Source organism: Semicossyphus pulcher, unplaced genomic scaffold (assembly GCF_022749685.1).
Source record: "Semicossyphus pulcher isolate SPU_LCO1_2020_fin unplaced genomic scaffold, fSemPul1.0.p SCAF_5, whole genome shotgun sequence".
NCBI lineage: Eukaryota > Metazoa > Chordata > Actinopteri > Labriformes > Labridae > Semicossyphus > Semicossyphus pulcher.
Window position 1 is genome coordinate 6391743 of NW_027211726.1, and position 24065 is coordinate 6415807.

General features: G+C 42.5%; 1 protein-coding gene across 1 annotated transcript in view; it reads left to right on the forward strand.

Annotated features, from left to right (window-relative positions):
* Positions 1–13996, forward strand: part of erf (Ets2 repressor factor) — a 36356-nt gene extending 22360 nt beyond the window's left edge. Inside the window, exons 2-5 of the mRNA XM_069681557.1 lie at positions 2263–2497; positions 9977–10089; positions 11879–12762; positions 13020–13996. Coding sequence (XP_069537658.1) covers positions 2263–2497; positions 9977–10089; positions 11879–12762; positions 13020–13622 — 1835 coding nt within the window. The 3' untranslated portion in view covers positions 13623–13996. The remainder of the gene's footprint in view (positions 1–2262; positions 2498–9976; positions 10090–11878; positions 12763–13019) is intronic.
* The last annotated feature ends 10069 nt before the right edge of the window (positions 13997–24065 follow it).

Consider the following 24065-nt stretch of genomic DNA (forward strand, 5'->3'; position numbering starts at 1 on the left):
GTCGTTTTGTTTGCTTTTCGAAGCACCCCAAAAGGAGGTCTTTCTAACAAATGATCAGAAAACACTGAACAACTCCCCATTTACACAGTTCATAAAAAGTCTAAACATTTTTGGAAAATGCTCAAATTTAACCTTTACCCAAAGTAGGACAATGCTTGAATATACTCTTTGCAAAATGTTTGATTTTGTATCTTCTACCCAATCACTCATGTAAGTGATAATCTAGAAGATTTTCATGTAAATAAGTGTCTGTTAAGTCACTATCGCCTAATGAGATAACACAATGGTGATTGAGCCTATGGCCCACTGATAAAGCCTTTGCATTTGCAGTATTACAGACTGGCTGTCTGTGGCGACATTCCTGGAAAAAATCACAAGCGGCGCCCAGTTAGTGACGCGTTTTCACCCAGTAGTGGTTGGTCTGCCAGAGAGGGTAGGCGGAGCTAAGCGGCTGCTTTTCCGCTCTCTGCAAGTGTTGCGAGTAAACAGTAATCTACTATGGCTGAACAAACAAAGAAAAGATGGATGACTACAGATACAACTTCAACAAGAAGTGAAAATCCAAAGAAAAAGAAACAAACTCGACGCTCAGATGAAGCAAACAGTCTAAAAAGGAAAGCGACCGTCAGCCAGGAAAATCAAGAGTTACAACCGGAGCCAACCGTGGACGTCACACATGCAGCACTGTCTGGATATCTGGGAAGTGTGCTCCCGCAATTACTGTTTATCGCCACAGGTGCCGCCAAAGAGAACGAAACTGAGATCTTTGAGATTATAACTTTAATTAAATAAAATACTGTAATAAGAAGGATGTTTTTCCATCCCCTTCGTGCCTGGTCTAAACCCACAACATGACAGTGAACATACCATAAGGCCACGTACACTTATTTTTAACATTAACTTCAAATCAGATTTGCTGCTACATGTTTGAGAGCCTGGAACCATTTGGTTTAGTTCCTTGAAAGTGCTTGGATTTTTCTCTTTAAAAGCTGTATAAGAGCTGTGTTTAAGTTGTCAGTTACGTGCACTCATATACAGATGCATCAGGTGTTCTTGGACCCTGATTGTATACAGTTTGTTGCAACAAATTTCATATTATATAATGCGTTACACCTCGGGTCGGTGAGCCACATTACAGTGTTACAGTCCGTCATACTCGAGCATATCATTAACAATTTAATGCCTCAGCTGTATAGATATTACAGACTCTGGAGTGTGGGAAACTGATGGTAACCTTGGTATTTAGCGTAGTGTGTTTCTTTACAGTTACATAAACACACACACACACACACACACACACACACACACACACACACACACACACACACACACAATTCAGCATTGTTATATTGTGTCCATATGTTTCCCACCCTCAGCTTTCTCAGCCTGATTGCCAAGGCACATCTGGTCCTAATGAGGTGCGTGTGTGAGAGTGTGTGTTTGTGTGTGTCACCATGCCTTTGCTATTCAGCCTTTCAACATGGCCTTGTGTTGAAGTGGTGTTGAGTCTTTTACTGCCACCCACTGCTTTACAACTCAGACCCTATACTTTTAACTGTTGGATAATAGTGTGTGTGCTTGTGCGAGTGTGTGCTCTGATAGTAGTTATAAAACCGCAGCTTATATTTTGTCTGCACATATCTCAAGGCCTGTTAATCTGTTTAAACAGCGCTGATTTTCAGGCTTTGAAGGCGATAGCTGTGAAGTTTTGATATGGCGGCAGTTTGTGGGAACGGATTAAGCAGAAATGCTCGGAGCCATGGACAGAAATGTGTTAAAGATTTCAGCGTACATGTTTCATCCTTGAGTCTGTGATTCCACGCAGCTTCGTGTCTTATATTCTATTTCCCCTCCTCCCATCGTGTCTATTGTTCGTTTCAAAAGTCTCTTTTCTTTCTTTTAAAAATTGGAACATTTTGCATCCTTTTTTGTCTTATTTGTTTTCTCCAGAAAGCCAAAAAAAATATCCTTTAAGCACAAAAAATGGAGGCTAAAGTTAAAATAGAATACATGTTTTTGTAGCAAGACACAAACTATATGTCCTAACTGTTATGAGATGTTGCGCGGGTAAACAGCTGCACTGAAGTAGACAACTAACAGCTTCAGAGGGGTAGCTGTTAATCACATGCAGCGCACTGACAACTAAAGACAAAAAAAGACCAGACAGGTTCAAAGAGTTGGACGGAACCCAGACAAACTTTCTTTGATTTAGCCTCTGTTCATGATCACCCAGCTGAACACCCCCCTCTTCTTTCTCCCCAGGGTTTGCCTTCCCGGATTGGGCGTACAAGCCCGAGTCGAGCCCGGGCTCCAGACAGATCCAGCTGTGGCACTTCATCCTGGAGCTGCTGAGGAAGGAGGAGTACCACGACGTCATCGCCTGGCAGGGAGACTATGGAGAGTTTGTCATCAAGGACCCAGACGAGGTGGCCCGCCTGTGGGGGGCGAGGAAGTGTAAACCGCAGATGAACTATGACAAGCTCAGCCGAGCACTAAGGTGAGACAACTGGGTGATAGAAAACATGAATGATGTCTCAAGATAGTCGGTCATTAAAACCAATATGACACTGTCTAAACCACACGTTTTTTGTCATGTATAAACTAAAAGATTCAGCATGTTGGGTGATGCCACCGTAGGATTTTAGAATTGTACTTTTTTCACCATCCTCTGAAAAGTAAAAGCTACACAACTTTAGCTCTGCAGTCGTGTTCAGGTACGGCTCAGAGCGGTACAGAATCCGCAATACAACGAGAATTTAACGGTGGAACGTCTAAAATATCGTCGTGTCTGCAGTCCACATTTCAAAAAGCGTTTTATGTAGTCTGGCGGAGGTTTTCCAGGGGAGACAGAGAAGCAGATAGGTTAAATAAAGTATGGGTATGATATATTAAAGGTACTTCCAATGATGTTCCAATAAAATCAAACATGTTTAATAATGTTGCTACTGCACACATTTGCACAAGATGTTAGCACGACAGCGGTTAGCTCTGGCAGAGAGGTGAAAGTAGGGATAAAGGAAATGCCTCAATCACTGCTAGTAGTGCAAAAACACGTGTGCACACACACACACAGGTGCAGCAATGGCCAAAAGCGGCTTCTGTTTCTGCTCCTTATTTTTAATTTTGTTTATTTTTCCAGCTGGAGAAATAATCTCAACAGGAATCTAGATGTGGTCTTGGAAATATTGACCATGCATGATACTTAGTCTTTATAGACCGTGACCGTAATATCTTTAGATGTAAGAGGGTGACAAACTGTCCTCGTGCATGTAAAGCAGGAGACTTTTTGGAACTTGTTGTTGGTGCTTTGTTAAAAAGGACGTCCAGTGTGTAAGAAGAAAATCATTGTTGTTGTTTTGTCGTGAGTTGTGCATCTGCGCTGCGTGCTTATACTCCAGGGTGATGGCAGATATAGAAACACACACCTTCACCCTGCACAGAGCACATGTGGGATGCTGCAGAGTTTTATTTAGCTGCCAGTCTGTTCTCCCATAATCATCCACACAAAAACACACACACACACACACACACACACACACACTGGTAGTCATCAGTGTCGCCTCCTGTGTTGTAGGTTGGTGTGGGTTATAGTTTGCCATGGTGATGACTAGTTACACTGCCTCATCACCACACACACACACACACTCAGATACACACACACATACACTTAACACCTTGTTATATGTCAGCCCTCCTCCAGCCCATCTGTGGCTTGTTTGTTGCTTTACGCTTTTTTTGTCTTTGACTGCTTATTTAAAAACACAACAACTTGCGGAGGAATATGTTTCATGTATCGATCCGACTGTGATCATGAATTCAGAGAGTTATATATGATGCTGATGTAACATTATTGCAGTATTATTTATATCGTTAACTTCACACGGACAGTATAGAAAAACATTGTTACATAAGGACGAATTATGCAACAGATGGAATGTAAACTGAACAAAGATACAAACTCTTTCACCCCATTTTTCATGAGTTTAAATGTAAGATCCGACCTTTTCTTTGCACATGAAGCTTCTTTCTCTCAAAATTTGCTCCCTTGATTTTTCTAATCAGTTATTGAGCCCTTGTTGCCACACATATCAAAAGTTATGACAGCGTGAGCACTTGGCATGGCTGCAGGAACGTCTACCAGATCTGCTGCCAAGATTTAAATGTTCATATCATTTTTAAGAATTTGGGAGTATATCCAACGAATGCAGGACAAAATGTGGTCTCAGTTTTTAACTCGCGACATCCCTTTTACAATTGGAATCGATTTAAAAATGTTGCATTCCTCTCTTGGAGTTTCTCGAATACAGAAGTGGTGCAGCAGCTTTTTGTTGCCACAGACTTTGACTAAACTTCACAGTGGACAGAGACAAGGGTTCGCTCTGGGTCAGATGCTGCAAAGCCCATCATTTTCTTTCTTTCTTTCTTTGGACCTACCTGACCTTTAACCTAAATGTTGTTCCATCCGTTAATAACTTTTTGACTGACCGCCGGGGTCAGCCCTACTCATGGGTCTGTATCTGACTGACTGACTGACTGACTGACTGATGGTACTTTCAGAGCCGTAGAGAGAGAGAGTTGCGACATCGCAATGGCGGATCATGGAGCATATTGGACCTCCACTGACGCGACTCTCTGCTTTCAAGCACGTTGTCATCGGCCTCAGAAGGACAGCCCTTGTTACACATTACCCACAGAAGCGCACATTGACCTGATGCGGTCAGCCACATACTCGGTTTTGACCTCGTCTTGTTCGATCACTAACATCAAAAGCTGAAGAATGTCATATAACATAGATTTTATACTCCAAATAACACAGGCTGTTAAATTACGAGAAAACATGATATATCGTGATATATATCGTTATCGAGATGTAAAAAATTCCATATCATGATAAAGGATTTTGGCCATATCGCCCAGCCCTACTCCATATTATACGTGAACCTTTAACAGCTTGTATTCTTAAGAAGAAAGTAACCCCACAAAGGTTTATCAGTAAATTAATACTCAGTTTAATTAGACAACAGTTACTTTCTCTCTGCTCTCAGTGCTTTACATCCTCGAGCAGCTGGAGCCAGCTGCAGTTAGCGTCTTTAATGTGGTTTAACCTTTTATATGAATGAAGGGCTGTTAGTTTATTATCTCTGTCAGATCTCTGACTGATGCTTCTCTGCATCTTTGAAGTGCAGATGTGCGTTCATTCTTGTGTACACGGCACATGTGTGCTGAGAAACACACATCTATCTACGTATGTGTTCAATACATAAGAGGTCGAGTCTGTACAGTCAGAGTCCTTTCTAGTTCATTTGAAGGAAGTTCAAATGGTCTTCAAAGAGCAGGAGGTGTGCAGCGAGCCTGGGCCCGGTATGTGTCCCCCATATTGACTCCATAGTGATTGATTGTGTGTGCGTGTGTGTGTGTGTGTCTTTCACATGTATGTGCTTTTTCCCCGACTCATTCAAAGTGCGATTCATTTATCCACCTGCCTGTGAACATAATGTCCCTCCTGCTTTTACTGCACATACAGGCCTGATATTGTTAACACCTGCTTACAAATACCTCCCACAGTGTGCGTGTGTGTGTGCGTGTGTGGCTGTGCAGTATAGATTGCTTTTTTCCTTGTCTCTTTTGTTTGCAGTGTGTTTTGCATGGTTGCCTGCTCACTTGTTCATTTCCACCTTACAAAACTGTCAAAGTGCTGAGCATGAGCACACATTCAAAGACCTTTAATGCTTTTCGTCAACTATAAATCATAGATAATATTCTAATTGACCCTTCGCTAAGTCCCGCCCCCCTTGGTTACTGTTGCTACGCCTGTCAAGCTTTCTCACCGGCATGTAAATGTTATGGTGTTCCCAGCTGTAAGAGTGAGAAATGTCCCAAGGGAAATTTCTGGAAACATAGTTCCCAAATATCAGAGAGAAATCAACAGAAAAGGCGTCAATACACATTTGAAAGCTACATCCAGAATATGATTTGTCAGCAGAGTGTTGAGAAGGAAGAGGACTTAAAAATTGTGGCAAAGTTCACCGGTCCCAATGCAAGCGTCAGGCACCCCACGCCTTGGCAATTCATGTTAAGGACAACCGGGTTAAGTAAACTCAGAGTAAGTAGTTAACCTCATAATAACTCATGTCCGACTTCTCTCCTGTCCAGTTTTTGGCTTTGGAAAAGTGAAAACCCCCTCTTAACTTTGAGGATCTCTGCTGTCGGACTTGCAGATTCCATATGCACACCGTTTCGGGATTTATCCTTGTTCTGAAAGCTTGACAGGCCTCCCGCGCCTAGTTACGTTTGCTAACGTTGTCCTCAGGCGACAAGTTAGTCTTACTTTGCAGAATAAAGTTTTAAATATACAAAGCTTATGGTCCTTATGGTCTTATTTTACTTGTCTGCAGGTCCTAATTGTTTGATTTTGTTGGTTTTTAACTCGCATGTCATTTTTGTGTCTGTTTTAATTGCGCTTCCTTGTATCTAATGTTTTATCTTTAGATTATACCCACATCTCCCCCTCTTTTCAGCCCAATTTGCTTCCACCTTGAAGCAAAATAAACAATACGACATGAACTTTTGAAATAGCAGGACAAATACTTTGACACATACATTCCTATTGCAGGACTGTTTCCTGTACCGGAGTCTGAGAACACTTAGAAGTATGTTTTCTTTGCCTAAATCAATAAACAGAGAACATAAGAGCTGAATAACTGCTCCAATTGTTGTACAAACAGTAGTGTTGTCCTGCGTGTGTTGTATGTTTGTGCTCGTGTGCCTGCTGTGTATCTGCCTTTGTGCGTCTGCGTGCGTGCCTGCGTTACATGTGACGGTGTGGGTGTGCGTAGTATTTGTCTCCATCAGAAGAGGCCCTTCACTCATTGAGTCATTAAGGGGCTGGATGAGCTCCTGGTCCACTCACTCCTGCTCTGCATTGTTCTGCATTGAACCAAACAGCAGTGACTAATCGTGTGATCACACTGAAGCAGAGAGACATCTGGGCCTGGCTCCATCATTGTGACAAATATTACATCCACCATTATTGTGTTTTTTAACTGTCACTACTCTCATGACTCATTTTGGGAAAAGAATATTTTACTCTGCTGTGGGGATTATTTATTATCTTATTATTTACATGGCAGCTGCTTTCTAGAGCTGAATTTACGCACAGTATTCAAAGTTTCAGCATCATTGTTTTAGTCTCTCGCATTCAATTTGCGCTCAGTGGAAAGGCACGGAGAGGTCCAGCAGGAAGGATTTCAACCTGGCACAGTTGGTTAACATTTTGCAATTGTTTCCTAGAATTAGTTTAATCCAATTTGTTGAAAAAGAGTGGGCTTTAATGTCGGGTTACTGGGTTTGTGTGAACATTAATCACCTCACAGTGTTGGTGTCATATCAGATACGTTGTATATGTGATATTGATCCTGTAAGATGGATGTTACCTAAACTAGAATACTCACTCATTACCTGTCTTGATTTTACACACTGCTGCAGGATTGTCAGCTTACTGGCAGCGAGAGACATGTTTACAACTTCTTATTCCAGGAAATCTGTATTTTCATGTTCAGATTTAGCCCCTGAGCTCCTCGCCGCTCGATTCTACTGGAAATGATGAATAACATATTACATCTCCAGAATGAAGTGGCCAGTCTCGGTTGAATGAGAGTTTTTATGTAACAAAATATGAATGCTGTTTTGTCCCGAGGCGATCGGTGAGTCACAGGGAGCCATTTTATCTTTTAGATGAGCTGTCAGCGGCTCGCTATTCACCCCTCGACACCGCTCTGTGTGCTGACGGTGACTAATGCACTCTAACTAATGGAGCGGCCTGTGTAAGACTCAATCAGAGCGGCTCGCTCGCATCCTTAAGTAATCACACTCCGAGTTTGAATCTAACCGTGTGCTCATGATTTCAGCAGGTTGTTTAACTGTGTGCTAATGTAAATGTTCATGCTTCAGTCTTATGTAATATTGTGTTGTGGACAAAAATGTTTAAACAAAAATGTGAGTGTGTTCAGTCGGGGTAAGAATCTTTTGCAGTCTCATGATTCTTGATATATCTTGATATATATGTATCTTGATTTGATTTAGAACAAATTCTTGATCCATTAAAATAAAAGAGGTCTCCATATTTTTCCTCTTAAGTGCGCTTTGTACCAAACCTTTAACTCTGCCCTCTGAGCTGCATATTAAACAGAACTGATGGTTATGCTTACTGTTCTGATAAGAGTCATGAGTATTGGTCTGACGTACAGAAAAAAGCAGAGAAAGGTGTGTCTGAGATGATGCAGCCCTTTTTATTTAGAGTGGTAAACTCAAAGATCTCAGTTCTCTTTGGCGGCACATATGGCGATAAACGGTAATTGCAGGAGCACACTTCCCAGATATCCAGACAGTGCTGCATGTGTGGCGTCCACGGTTGGCTCCGGTTGTAACTCTTGATTTTCCTCGCTGACGGTCGCTTTCCTTTTTAGACTGTTTGCTTCATCTGAGCGTCGAGTTTGTTTCTTCTTCTTTGGATTTTCACTTCTTGTTGAAGTTGTATCTGTAGTCATCCATCTTTTCTTTGTTTGTTCAGCCATAGTAGATTACTGTTTACTCACAACACTTGCAGAGAGCGGAAAAGCAGCCGCTTAGCTCCGCCTACCCTCTCTGGCAGACCAACCACTGCTGGCTGATGGAAAACGCGTCACTAACTGGGCGCAGCTTGTGATTTTTTTCCACTAAAGTCGCCGCAGACAGCCAGTCTGTCATACTGCAAATGCAAAGGCTTAATCACCTTTGTGTTACCTCATTCGGCGATAGACTTAACAGACATTTATTAAAATGAAAATCTTCAAGATTCTCACCTTATATGAGTCTTCTTCATTTGTAAAAAGAAAAAGAAAGAATGAAAAATGAAGTGTAATTTTCAGACAAGAATCACAAATTAAGTTGGTGAATGTGGAGTAAAGGGAAGGAAAGTGTGTTGCCTTTAATGTTGTGTCCAGCATTGGAGAACAGCCCCTTTGCTACAATGCAAGTACAGGGAAAAGCCATCATTGTCCAAAAACAGTCTGTATCGCTTTTCCTCAAAGACTCGGTTAAAGTTTTGTACATTAAGCTGGAGTTTGTTTCTCTGCTCTGTTAAGGTTAGTATGTCGGTGATGGGGTACAAAATATCGACACCATACTTCACCATAGTCTTGTAAACTTAGTCTCAAAGTCTGGGGCGTCGGTTTAGCTCAGTGGTTGAATTGGTGGCCTGTGTGCGGAGGCTGCAGTCCTTTGTGCAGCAGCCCATGGCTCAACCCCCTCTTTCGGCCCTTTGCCGTGTGTCATCCCCCTTTCTCTCTTCCCCTGTTTTCCAGCGATCCGCTGTCCTCGTTTTAAATAACGGCCCAATAAAAGGCCCCAAAACTTAGTCTCTAAGTCAATCAATTCAAAATATAACCAAACACGGGTCTGAGCTTCTTTCCATCCCAGCTCTCTCTACAATCTTATTAACCAGCGTTTCCATTTTTGGCCCTTGTGGATCAAATAAAATTTGTAGAAGATACAAATCAAATCGAATCAAAGTTCAGAGCTCAGTGGTAAAAACCCTCCACTGATTCTCTCCGACCATGTATGCAGAACTCATGTACGGTAACGGCTTCACGTCGGTAAGGACACAATTTAATTGGCTTTTGATTACTAGAAACCCTGTGGTCAGCCCAGCTAACAAGCTTGCTTAACGTCCACATACAGTGAGCCCACAGGTCTATGGGAAAATAATGACTGTGGTGATTTGTTGATCATTTTGGTTGCAGCATGAATAATCACTGGCTGCTTCCTCAGCTGTGAGTCAGCTGGAAAAATGTGAATAATAGTTGTAGTTATTCATGGTTTCACACTTTAAGGTTTTGGCTCAACCAGAATGTGGTTATAATCAGAGGTTTACCACATGATATCGATGATGAGTGTTCAAAAATGGGAGTAAACACACTGTCTGTCTTTTCCTCTTCAGATACTACTACAACAAGAGGATCCTGCACAAGACCAAAGGGAAGAGATTCACCTACAAGTTCAACTTCAACAAACTGGTGCTGGTCAACTACCCCTTCATCGACATGGGCTCTGGTACGAACACGCTCACATGTTATAAAAGTTAGCACACATTCAGGAGCATCAGAGTATTATTGGTCAAAGTGTCAGATGAAGTTGTTAGAAGAGGTTGTATGAATGAACTAAACTGGAGCATTGAGCTTGTAAGATTTTGAAAGCATGATGTTGTGGATTAATATTCACATCCAGGATTTCCACCCATATTTGTGCAAGCAATCTTAATAAGATGCCATCCTTGCAGAAGTAGAAATAATGTACCAATGGGTGCAGTGTGTGTGTGTGTGTGTGTGTGTGTGCACTAAGACATCAGTGTGCCACGTCCCGGTTTCTCCCTCTCCTCCCTCCTCTGAAGTCGTCTCTCATTCTGGTCCCGGCCACCCAGTGTAAACACAGCCCATATGGAGCGTTGGATACTGGGTGACATAAGTGCAGCACGAAACTTTAATTATAGCCTCCGTGTGATGTGGCCCACACACTGACATGTTGTGATATGATGGTTTCATACGATGGTCACACACACACACACACACAAGCCCACGTCAATCTGGATTGATGCGCAAGCAGAGACCCTCACACACACACACACACACAAAGTTTGTGTCCTCTGACACACATGGCTGTTAGATGTGTGCTTCTTTAAACAGACACACACACACACACACACACACACACTGGAAAAAACAGAGGAACCCAACCCATGTTTGTGATGGCAGTAAGAGCGACTTTTCCAATATTTAATTCTGGCACGTGCGCGGATGCCAAGAATTTATTGCAGTGCCACAGTCTCCCTGGCAGGAGAGCGAGGGAGAGGAGGGGCTGACGGAGGAGGGAGCTTGTGGCTTTGTGTAACCCAGTGTTTTCTTTCTGGATGCCTGTGACCCTCTGGGTAAAATAGTTGGAGTTATGGGAGACATGTGACCTACTCTCATTAGCTACTTTTCCCCTTTCTCTTCAGTTTAAAAGGCTGATTTCTCAAAAAATATAAAAACATATTTCTTGCTTCGCCGAGGTTTTATCTAGACAGCACATTGTTGGTTTTTAGTTAGTTGATGGAATTACTTTTCTGATGGTTTTAGCTTTAAAAAAAGAACAGTAGCATCTCCTTCCACAAGCAAACGTGTGGATAATCCGTAACACATGTTGTCAGCAGTTATAAGATCCATTCTCTACGTCTCTTGAACATCTCAGAAACTTATATCTTCAACCAAACCAAAACCAACTTCATACAAAGACACAATTTCAGATAAAGCAGAAACACTGTTTGTTCTTTATAACAATTCCCAGAGAGCAGAAGTCATAACATCACCTCCGCAGTCGTCGCTGCTCCACCAGCTTTTGGGACTCGAAACACACTTTTATCACTCTCTCTGAAATGTTAAAAGCCCCATGAAGATAATTAGCATCCATTAATACAAGTGAAAACCTAAACATCAATCGATTCACTTTTAAGACGCAACTCAAAAACTTAAGTCACTTATTCCTAACTGGAAGCTGTGGGAGTGAGCGAGTGAGCGAGTGATCAGATAGTTTTGGTCTTTCACAATGAACTTGCACTAACCTACACCGTGTGTCAGCAAGCAGGCTGAGCAACATTTCTGCATAGTTTTGCACACTTGTGTTTCATTTTCAGAGGCAGCTCTGCAGCATCGCTCATATAAATCTGCAGGAACATTAAATGATCACAGATAGCATTTATAAATGTTCATGCACTGTCCAAAGTTTCATCGATTAACTCTAAAGATTATAGCATGTCTTTGTGTTCCATTCTTTCTCACTCATCCCTCACCTCTTGTCTTCCTCACAGGTCGAGTCCCTCAGAGCGCCCCTCCAGTGCCATCCGGAGGCACCCACTTCCGTTTCCCCCCCTCCACGCCGTCAGACGTCCTCTCCTCCAGCGAGGAGCTGCGCAGCCCCGGCATGTTCAGCAGCGTGGCTCGCCGCATGGCCCGCGGCTCTGTGAGCGACTGCAGCGACGGCACCTCCACCAACTCTGAGCTCGAGGAAGCTGTAGGGGCCGACGAGCGAGGAGTGGGGCCTGATAGGGCTTTCAGGGGTCTGCTTCCTCCCCGCCTGCCGCATGATTCTCTCTTCAGGGTCTACGGCGGCCCCAACCCAGCAGGGCTCGCCAGACCTGCCCCCAGAGTCCACCCAGAGTCTCTGTCTCCATTCCCCGTCTCCCCCCTGCCTGGCCCCGGAGGTCTTCTGGCCCCTACTCTGTCTCCAGCCCTGTCCATGACCCCCACCCCCCACCTCTCCTACACCCCCTCCCCCTCCCTGTCCTCCCCCATGCTGGGTTCTCACTTCTCCTTCAACCCGGAGGACATGAAGCACTACCTGCAGGCCCACACCCAGTCCGTCTACAACTACCACCTCAGCCCCCGAGCCTTCCTCCACTACCCCAACATCGTCATCCCTCAGCCCCACCGCCCCACCCTGGAGAAGCCGGCCGCCCATCATCTTCACGGGCCGCCCCTGCCGCTCTCTCATTCGCTCAGCCAGCATCCGGGAGGCGGGGAGGAGGCGCAGCAGCACCCGTCACCGTTCAAGTTCAAGCTGCAGCCGCCTCCGCTTGGGCGCAAACAGAGAGATTCAGGGAGCTCATTGGCTGCTTCTACTTCCTCCTCCAGCCAGTCCTCCTCATACACAGGGTCTGCTCACATAAACAACGCAGGGCCTCCGAAGATCAAGGTGAGACACACGAGAAACAACCAAAGGTCTTGTTTAAGTGAGCTCACTTAGAGCAGAATACTTTCTATGTGATTTTACATGTTCGTCTGATATTTTCATTATATTTTTACAGCATGTTCTTGACAAATATTGCTCTTAAAATCAGCTCACTTTTTCTTTTCAACCATTTAAAAACATGAATCAAATCAAGCTAGAGTCATAAATAATGTGTCATATAGATAAATATTAAATTATACAAATGAAATGTCTCTCTGCAGGTGGAGCCCATATCAGACATCGAGTCAGAAGAAGAGGTGGAGGTGACTGACATCAGCGAGGAAGAGCTCAATCACCATGACGAGAATGACGAAGGTGACATCTTCACCCCGACAGCTCGCCACAATCATCATCAGCTCAACAACCATCACCGAGCTAACGGAAACGGGAGCAGCCACTCTGCCCCTTCACACACTCAACCTGACGACGACCCTGATGATGACGAGGACGTCTTCAAGACTCCCGCCACTCCTCCCATCGGCAGCAGCGGCCCGGCCTTCCCTCTGCTCGGCCTGAAGAGCGAGCCGGGTCAGGCTGCCCCCATCAGCCCCGGAGGCACGCGCTGCATCCCGCTCAAACTGCGCTTCAAGCGCCGCTGGAGCGAGGACCAGAAGATGGAGGCGGACGGAGAGAGGGACGAGGCGGAGGACAAGAAAGTGAGGGCTGACGGAGAGGAGGAGATCGAGGGGAAGATGGAGAACGGAGGGAGAGGAGGAGGTGTTATTTTGGGGTTGATGCTGCCGCCGCCTCCCACCCAGCGCAGAGCGAGCTCGGAGCTGCAGCGAGCTACGGCGCAGCTGTCCCTGGAAAACACCGGCTGCTGAGTTAACACATACGCAGGGGATCGTACTAAGATACAAATCACACACCTCCTGAGTCCTGCACGTGTACTTCATAGTTCTACATAGACCATAATGCCTTGTGGTTTCTTGCTGGTGATAGTAACACAACAGGTTCATTACTAAGATTGAGACAGGAACTGATTACAAAAATACCGTTAAATATGACGTATATCTAGTTTTTTCATGTATTACATGAAGGAAATTATGTTTTTTGCTGGCAATGTGAGTAAAAGCGCCCAACAGCTCCTTTTAAATATTGCACAAAAAGTTCATAAGACTTTAAACTACATTATAAAAGAAAGCCTGATATGTAGGCTCTGTGGGAGATGAGTTTAGACCTGGGTGCCACCTGCTCTAAACTTACTGGTGGAAACCTGCAGCTCCTTTAAATTAATTCAAAACTAAATCTGTTCCCTACATACGTTACATTTGAGGTACTAAAGAACAAGATGAGTGTTTTACCTCTCTTATAAAAACCTGCAGCATGAACACCTTTTTTCGTATGTCAGCAAGCAGCCACTTGACATTATGGCCAACGTAAAACCATAAAACAGATGTGCCTGTGTCGCCTCTCATGTACTGCGAGGCAAGACACCTTTGTGCCCCTGTTTCCCTCTCAAACAAACGCAGCAGCAGAGTATCATTTCTTCAACATTAGACCCCTACAGAGAGGAGGAATCCCCACATCGCCTTTTCAGCGTCTCCTCGCTCTCATTGTGCCAGTTGCAACATAAATCTGCCAGGGACCTCCTCACATCACACCTGATTAGGTCTTTAACGGCTCCATTTGTTTATCTGGAGAATCACCCTACAGAGTGAACCGGCGGTCTGACTTGTACAGCAGTAGATTTAATGAATCTCTCCCCCACATCCTCCTCCTCCTCCTCCGCCTCACTTCTTTTTCCTCATTTGTACCGAACATAACCGACAGATCCTAACGTTACTAAAAAACACTTTTAACAGCCCTGATAGAGATTACAGAAGTGCCTCTCTGTCTGCACCCATCACCGTGCAGTCGTTTACAAGATGGAGGGCAGGGAGAAAAGGAGAAAAACCGTTCTTGGATGGATCTTAAAGACTAAAGAGAGATATTTCTTTCCTTTCAACGGAGGATTAGACAGAACTCTCCAATCACCGTCTTTTCTCCAGGAGACGGCTCGGACACTTTGAGACTGCATTGTGAGTGGTCCCTTCAACCTCAGCTCATCACTACAGTGTAAAAAGACTTAGAATCCTGAGAACAGTGAAAGTCTGAGTAGGAGAGGAAGATGAACTCTGACCTTTTAAAAAACAGCATCTTTGGACGTTTGTTAGCCAGCGAATCGGACATGGTTTCCACTGTACAGAAAGGAAAAAAAGCACCTGGCTCTCTGAGGGAAGCGCCGGATCTTTCCCTCGTTTTCTCGTCACTCGTTGAGGAAAAGAGGAAGCAGCTTCTTGCAAGGCTGTAATTACACACACGCTTGCCTCTGGATGTGTGTGTGTGCGTGGACCCAAAGCCTCGAGGATGCAGAGGGCGTCCCCGCTTGACTTCGCACAATCTTCGAGGGGTTTGGAGGTTTGATGATTTTTCTCCCTCAGACAGATCGACGGCTCTCTTCTGCATTCCCCTGTTTTGTTTTATTTTGAAAGACTTTCTGTAACAGGATGCTCGCGCTTCACGAAGACATGGACAGTATTTTAGGGCATTTGCAGTGATCTGAGGACCTCTCATCTGTTCATGTGATGTTTCCAGGAAGAGACGATTGAAGCGAGACGATTGGTGAGGCGGGAGAACAGGGAACCATGTAATGAATGTCGAGCATCAATGTTAACTCAGGCAAACATTCACTGAGATATCAAGAAACAGCTTATTTTTTACTATGACGTTTTATTCATATAGTTTAAGAAGAAAAAAGCCCATTTTAATGAACAAAGAAAAGATAAGATCGTGCCTTTTTTAAGCCAACATGAGTTTTATCAAACAGCCCCACTCTCACACAGAACCACCATGCCTTCAGCTTTTTGTAAAAGAGATACAGAATAAGTAAATCTACACATATATATTTTATTCAAATATATATTGAATTCAAATATTATATTTCAATATGGTCATTTGATACAAATCAGGAAAATCCTACTATTTTTAATGGTAAAGATGTGTATATATTCTAATGGGCATATTATTACCAGTATAACTCAGCCTTTGCCTTCTCACCCTTGCCTTCTCTTGACCGTTGAGCTGCAGTGACAAAAGGCCAACAGTTATCAGAGTTTTATATTTATATTGTAAAACTGAAAAAACAGTTATTGTGTGATCAGGGGATGGAGGATAAAAGAGCGAGAAGAAGGGTTTAAACAGGCCGGGCTCAAATCGTATTTACCTTGTGTGTGGGTGTGTTTGTTTTAACATACCTGGAGCAGCAGCCGGGTGGGGTTAACCACATGGGGATAGAGTCACAGACGGGTAAATTACAGAAAATTATTAACCCCACCCGTCTGCAACAGTTTGACCCCGATCTGCTTAAAAACACAAGGAGGCGCAGGTCGTAACGACGCTCTGGTGCTTGTGTTCAGAGGAGACCGATTCTGATTGGACGACACGCGCAGCAGGTTTCAAGCAGGACCGGAGCTGCTGATACGGCTGGTCTTCAGTTCGAGCGTGGACTCTGGACTTCATGTGAACAGAGTGTCTCTGAACCCTGCCCACACACACACACACACACACACACACGCCGTCCTGGTTAGAGTGAGGCTTTACTGTGGCTAGAATAAAAGGGAAACATGACATCACACGTGACATCAGACGCCCCCGCAGTCTCTCAGGAGTAGACGGCAAACCATCGTAACTGCACACACGCACTATTAAACACACACGAGCGCAGAGGAAATGACATCACAAAACCTCAGTGGAGAGAGAGGGACTTCCCATAATCTGACTCGCTCATTTTGCTCCGTGTGTGCGGTGGTTTCTATGGTTAGAGCCTTCCACACACACACACAATTATTCAATACATTTCAAATAAATCCAGGCCAGATACAGTCCCCGCTTGGGTTTCTTAGTCCCTAACTTAAACACGTGCTGCTCCTTTTTCTAGACCAGACAGAAAGACACTTTACATCTGTCCTTCTGATTGTCTCGTTAATATAATTAGCGTTTTAAAAAAGCGGTAAAACCTCCTACTTTTGTCATTTATTTTTAATGGAGGTTGCAAAAAGTTCCAGGGAGGAAAAGCAGTTTAGGAAACTTTTAAGGTCAGATGAAGTCTTGTGAATAAAAATAGAAACACAGAGCTGTAGCTGATCTGTTGCAGCTTGTAGTTTAACTTTTCTTCCCTAGGCACAAAAACAACCAAACATCTGTCCTCTTAATTGACTCCTTCCTGGTTTAAAAAGAGAGTCGACAAAATGTCCTACTTTCTTTCTCATTTATTCTCAGTAGAAGTTGCTTAAAGTGTCAGCAGAAAGGACTTTAGGACCTGAGCCGTTGCACCTGCGCCTCCTTACCTGTCGTGGCTTCAAAAAGAAAAACACAAGAGAAAAACTGTTTCCCCTCGGGTTGATATTTTCACCCCTCGACGTTGTTCTTATCATTTTCTTCTGTATTTTTTCAGACATATTACTGTTACTCTTGTAATTATTATCTTATTAACACGAGTATTTTTTGATTCTTTTGTACCCTCTTGCCATGGCCCGCTCTCTTCTTCATAAATTCCTGGTTTTCTGTGAGTTTTTGTTCCACTTTGCACTCTTTCCCATGAACTTCAGCTAGTTGGCTCCAGTGCAGTCTTTTATTTTATTTTGTACTCACGCTGATTTTATCACCATGTTACCATGGCCAAGAGGAGGGTCACATAGTCCCCACATGATAAGCAGCAGGGGACGAAACAATTGTTTTCATTTTTTGATGTTGTGTATATATATTTTTTCCATTTTGGAGGATTCTGTAAGAAAAAAGAGCTTTGTACTGTTTAACCATTGTATTATTTGTCCTCTCTCTGGTCGCTTCGGCCTCTCCTCTCTCGTCCGCCTCCGCGGTGAGCTGTCACTCCAGAGGAGGGACGGAGACTTTCTGTTTTTATCATGGAGGAACCACCTGTACTTCTGTTTCTCTTCTATCTGTTCATCTTCATTTGTAATTAAACAATAATCAGGGTTCATTAAAAAAGGTAAAATGGATATCAGTGTCTTTGTCTTTATTTCATCACTTTCGTTCCTTCATTCAGGCTTCGTTTGAAATGAAGGAGTCTGAATGTGACTAAGTTATCCTCCTTTCCTTTGGATGTTACTCTGAGTTGAAGACTTAATTGTACAATGTGATAACATAATAGGCTGCAACGAACTATGTTTTCACTATCTATTTAATCTGTTGGTTAGTTTTACTGGTTATTTTTTTTTAAATGGCGACAAATGCACATCTAAGTTTCTCAAGTCCAAGTACAATTTCTTGTTTTCAAACCCCCCCAAAAAATCAAGTTTGATATGATATAAAACAAAACAAAAAAAACTAAGAAATGACTGTACGTGAGAGGCTGAAAACTACTTATTTTGCTATTTTTGTGTGGAACTACAAACATACATCTTCTGATGCATCTGGACACATCTTCAGCGACATCATACACCCTCCTCCAGGTGACCCAGCTGGGGCTGATCAGACCCCAGCCTGTGCCTGGGATGGCTAGCTACCTCTGACTCCATGGTTCTTCATGCATTGCCATCTTGAGGCTTTCTCTGCTGCTTCAGATGGCTTTCTTCATCCTCTATCTCTATGCCCAAGTCTCTGAAGGCTCTGACCAAAGAGCGGGCTGCAAATCCCCTGCAACCAACCTCAACTGGAAGACACTTCGCTCTCAGCTCCAGCCTGCGTGGTGGACTCTGATAGAATAACAATGTCAGGTCGCAGGGTGGTGGCCACAGTGTGGTTAAGGAACTTCAGCTGTCTCTCGAGGTCCCCCAATAGCTGCCAGTCCCTTGCAGAGGTCAGTAAGCCCTCAGATGTTCTGAAAGGAACTTGAAGTTGTAATCTTGTAGATCTCGGGTTTGTTCTCTTTGGCGCCACTTATGGCGATAAACAGAAATTGTGGGAGCACACTTCCCAGATAGCCACACAGTGTTGCATGTTTGCCTTCATCTGAGCGTTGAAATTGTTTCTTATTCTTTGGATTTTCACTTATTGTTGAAGTTGTATCTGTAGTCATCCATCTTTTCTTTGTTCAGCCATAGTAGATTACTGTTTAAGCAGAACACTTGCTGATCCTGGAAAAGCAGCCGCTTAGCTCCGCCTACCCTCTCTGGCAGACCGACCACTGCTGGCTGATGGAAAACACATCACTAACTCTGGTGCCGCTTGTGATTTTTTCCGTGACAGACACCCAGTCATACTGCAAATGCAAAGGCTTTCATCAGTGGGCCATAGGCTCAGTCACCTTTGTGTTACCTCATTCGGCGATAGATAGAAAAACAATCACTCCCTTTTTCCAGCCTCTCTTTGCTGAAGAATTTGGTGCTTTTAGGTCTTATGTGATGGTGGGTAGTTGCTTTTTGTCGACTATTTTAAGATGCGACCTTGACCGTTTGACATTTTATATTCCAAACACTTGATAGGAAGAGTAAATGCAAGAGATGAATCACTAACAATGCATCCCTTTTTAGTAACCCAGAGGAGAATTTAGATTTAGTCATCATTTGTAGAAAAAAACAAACTATCACTGAGTCACGTCTGTGTTCTTCAGTGCCGGTTGTTTTGTTCTGTACTCAACAACCTGCCGCCTCTCCTGAAAGTTTCATGACTCAAATCATGTCAACAGCCAGTCAAGTGTTGTGTACTTGTCGAAGTCCTGCCACATTTTATGAAAGAAAAGCCGTCACGGGACAAGCATTCTCACTTCTGCTCACAATAAGCCCGTCATGTGTTTTTTTTTTTATGTCCTCATCTGCAGCTAAAAGACCTTGATGGAACAGATTCGGTTATGACAATGGGGATAATTCAGGAGGAGGGAGAGACGTGTGTGTCGACCTTCTGTGAGCGGCTCAGGTGCAGAAAAGTATTTGTGAGTTTGTGTCTTATTTCTGCTTTTTCTTTTGCGCACATTAAAAAAAAGCGATCAGTGAAAGGCTTTGGGTTAGTACGTCTATAAAGAGTAGTGTCAGACTTTTAAATTAGCTGGGGTTTTTTAACCTTTTATACCAGGTTTTATAAGAGTATCTCAAGTCCGTGAGTGCTGCAGCCATTATTAGTCATTGTTACCCTGTGAACTTTACTAATTGTGATGCTAATTGTCTCCAACATGAAACCTCAGAGATCCACCCACCTCATGTTTTTACTTCAGCTCGACATGGAAGTTTTAATTACTCACCAGACTGGCAAATCTCTTCCATACACGCTGTGGGTTTATCTTCTGCTTCATCTCATGGTTTGAATCAGACTCATGTTTGTGCCCCCTCACAAACTCTCTCTGGTCCTGCTTTGGGTTTGATTAGCAGAGCAGAATTTGTGCTCTGGGGTTTGTTTTTTCAAGACAAAAGTTGCTGATACTGATGAGGTATTTTATTAATTATCTTGTTTTTTTTTACATGGCTGCCTTTAAAGATTGTTGCAAAACAAAAAACAGCCAAATATTAGCTCAGTAAAAAGGCCAGAAAATTGTGAAATTCTGATAACACGACTTACTTCAAGGCAAATGTCTTCACAAAGCTTTTTTTGTTCAACAAACTCAGTTTACAATCACAGATGACGAAGAAAAACACCAAATTTACATTTAAGGGAAGCGAGGACCAGTGAATTAATGTTTTTTTAATCACTTGAACGGTTAATCTCTTATGTAAAAAGCTGCTGGCTCCAACCAAAACATCACAAGTTCCCAGTTTGTTCTGGGACAAGTCTCTGAAACAGCCTGTTGTTTTTACACGTTAAAAAAAAGTCTAAATAAATTTCTGCTCTTTTCTGACTTTTTTTTTTACCCAAATCTTCTTCATTAGTCACATGTGCAGATTCTGGACCTTGTCTGACCAAAGAACTTTAACAAACCCTCTTAATTTTGGAATATAAAGCTCATTAAAACACATAAAACATTTTTTTCCCCCTCCTGTTTGTGTATTAGTTAAACTTTTAAGACTGCTAGAGCAAACGCCTGCAGTTGATCTCTCCTGGTGTCTGACTTAAACTCTGGCTCCACCTGCTGACAGCTTTAAGAAGTTCAACTTCAGCGCGGTACCCTTTTCTGCAAACTCTCGCGAGATTTTCCAGAGAAAGACGCGGGATGGCAGGCGAGATCATACTGGCTGGGTAATTGGGTGTTTGCCTGAAGATTGTTGACTTAAAAATGTAAGCACACAGTTATGTCTAGACAGCCCGTCAGTCAGCACGACTGGGAACTTGAACTGGAGAAAGTCTCCAGTCTTTTGGAAGGTAATTAAATAGAAAAAAGCAGTTTAATACTTTTTTAAGCATTTCAGTTTGCTCCGTAGCTGTTTCATTGACATATATGACAGTTTGGTAGTTGAACTGTGCATAAGATAAGCAAGGAAAAAAATACAAACAATATGATACAGTAAACAAACTCATATAAGCACATTATTCAACAACACTCAACTTGGAAGTGGGTTGGTTTCACTTATATTTGCTAAATATACATTTATACCCTGTAAATGTAACTTAGCTTAAAACCACGGAGAAACAGCTATTACCTGACTAAGTTTTATGATATGAAAATCAACGTAGTGTGATTTTCAAGCTTTTTTTAATGTTAAAACTTGTTGTATAATCCACTCAAAAACCAGTCTGTATGTAAAGATGAGCGGTTCCCATTTACAGCTCATAGGCCTTGCCTCGTAATAAACCACCTTATTAATTAAATTGCGTAAAACGGTTAGGCTAAGTATTATTTCAATTATATATTCTTTTAATTAAACAATCCAGATATAATGTCTGAACGTTGGAGTGAGTTTATAAAAGATTAGGAGTGCTGGAAGACTGATTTCGTTACACTTGTCAGAACCTGGCTAGCTGTTTCCTCTGTTTCCAGTCTATATGCTAAGCTAAGCTAACCGTCTGCTGGCTGTAACGGTTACAGCCTTTACAAACAGTGGGAGATCAATTTTCTCATCTATGCTAACTTTGTCTTTCAAAAACTGTTGGTCCATTTTGTTTTTAACTTGGTTATAAACCTTTTTATAATATTGGCGAACTTTATAGGTCAGTTTAAAATGTTTCTTTTACTTTGTTTGAATTTGCATCATGAGGCATCTGCAGGTTATGTGCCAATTGTATAGTGTCATGCTAAAGTGACTATCAGTTGCATTTCTGTGGTAGTTGGTGGTGGGACAACACCACCTCTCTCCGTACTTACACCTCTACTTAATACGTAATACAATCCTCACTTTCACAGCCTCTTTGTATTTTTAAAATCCTGTAAATCATTTCTTGTTTCATCATCCCCTCCATCTCTCCGTCTCTCCCCTCTCCCCTACAATCTGTTTGAAGCATTCACTGGCCACTGATCTTTACAGGGGACCAGGCCGTATTAAAAGGAGGCTGATTGACGGGCTGTTTGGCCTCCAGCCGAGAGGGATTGTTGTCTGGCTGTGGGACGAGGTCAGAGGTCACAGTCCAGAGAGCCCGCGACAGAAACCAGATCACAACAGAAGGCTAATTATCATGCATTGTAGCAGGACTCCTGCTGGGACTCCGCCTCCACTTTCACAGGCAGGTCACAGTGAAAGCACGGGACCTCCAGCATTTCAAACCTGGTAATATAACATTTCTCATTCTATTGGTCACATCCCATCCTGCTGAGTGAAACACTAACTTTAAGTGTGTGTGTATGAGAGTGTGATGGAATGGCACAATAAGCAACACATTATTCTCCAGGTAATTTGCTTAAGAATATAGAGGCAGTTTAAGTATTATAATAACTAAAAAAATACTTATACCAGATAGGAAAGGCAAGGCAAGTTTATTTATAGAGCACCATTCATACATTAAGCAACTCAAAGTGCTGAACACAGTTAAAAGAAATGTGACACAAAGCAAAACAAAAACAAAAAAAGCTAAATATATTAAAATATCAATTCAGGTCCGCTCAGAACACTACAACAGTATGTGCTACCCCAGGCACACTTTTTAACACTTAAGTATCAGTTTCAAGTTTTCCAAACACTCCAGTCAGCCTGAAATAGCCCAAACGTCTTGCTTTGACTCCTTCTCATCTTATCCCTAGTGTGTTAGCTTATTCTCTTGTTATTAAATAACCTTGGTATCAGTTATTTAGTCCTCTTCACTCTATGTTTAGTACTATGCAATCACATTTCAATAGTTTAATATTTTCAATCTAAATAAATTGTACTTGAAAGATATTTATTTTATGTGAATTACAAAATTAATCTATTAAATAAATTAATATGTATTTAAAATGTATGAAATAATGATATCATATAATAAATAATGCACTTATTTTGATCTATTATGAAGGGAAAGATGGTGGAGAGAGAGAGGAGGGACCGGGTCAGATTCAAAGCTGAGACGCTGCGATGAGGATTTCGGCTTTGATGGTACTTCTCCTCCAGGTGAGTCACCTGTGTGTTCCTCTTTTTGATTCATTTAAAGACTAAATCAGATAAAAGTTACAACATGCATAATTGTTTATTGAAATTGTTTTGAAAATCAGTTTTAAGGTTGAAATAAAAATAATAATTTATTTGGAATTTCATCAGATTTTTGCCCTCTTTTGGGAAGATATGTGTCTGTTATAAATTCTTTAGGTTTTAGATGTAGCTTATATTATTATATTAATTTTATTATTATTATTATTATTATTATTATTATTATTATTTTATTATTATTTAGCTTATATATGTTAAAAAAACAAATATATGACTCTTTTTTCATTGTGTTTTTTGTGACATAATTACAAATATAATTGATTTATTGTAACATAAATATGCAGCAACAAACAAGTAAAAACTAAAAAACAGAAAAAGCAAACAGAAGAGCAGCAGTTACTCGGTTACATTAATGTACTGGGCATCATTAGTGCATGACAGCATCAGTTACATACAGTCTTTACTTCACCAGTCCATGCCATTGTTGACAAAGACACCAGAGTGAAAGTGTCACTAAAGCAGACTCACTGAAGCCTGCTTGACTGAGTGCAGTTAGCCAGTCAGTCAGTGTGTGTGGGGAAGATTACACCCTGACAGTTGAGTACCTGTGCAGCAGCAGCAGCAGCAGCAGCAGCAGGCGTGTGAGTGTATTTCTGGATCCAGATTGTCCTCGTGGTTCAGTGAGCCGGCAGTGCAGCCTCCTCAGTAATAAGGATTCATTATCTGTGGGAGTCACGACTAGAGAACGTCCGCTCGCTGCTGCTCAGATCTGCTGCCTCGCCAACATGTTCTCATCTGCAACCTGAAGGTCTGGAAACCCTGAGAGATCGGCAGAAACACTAGAGG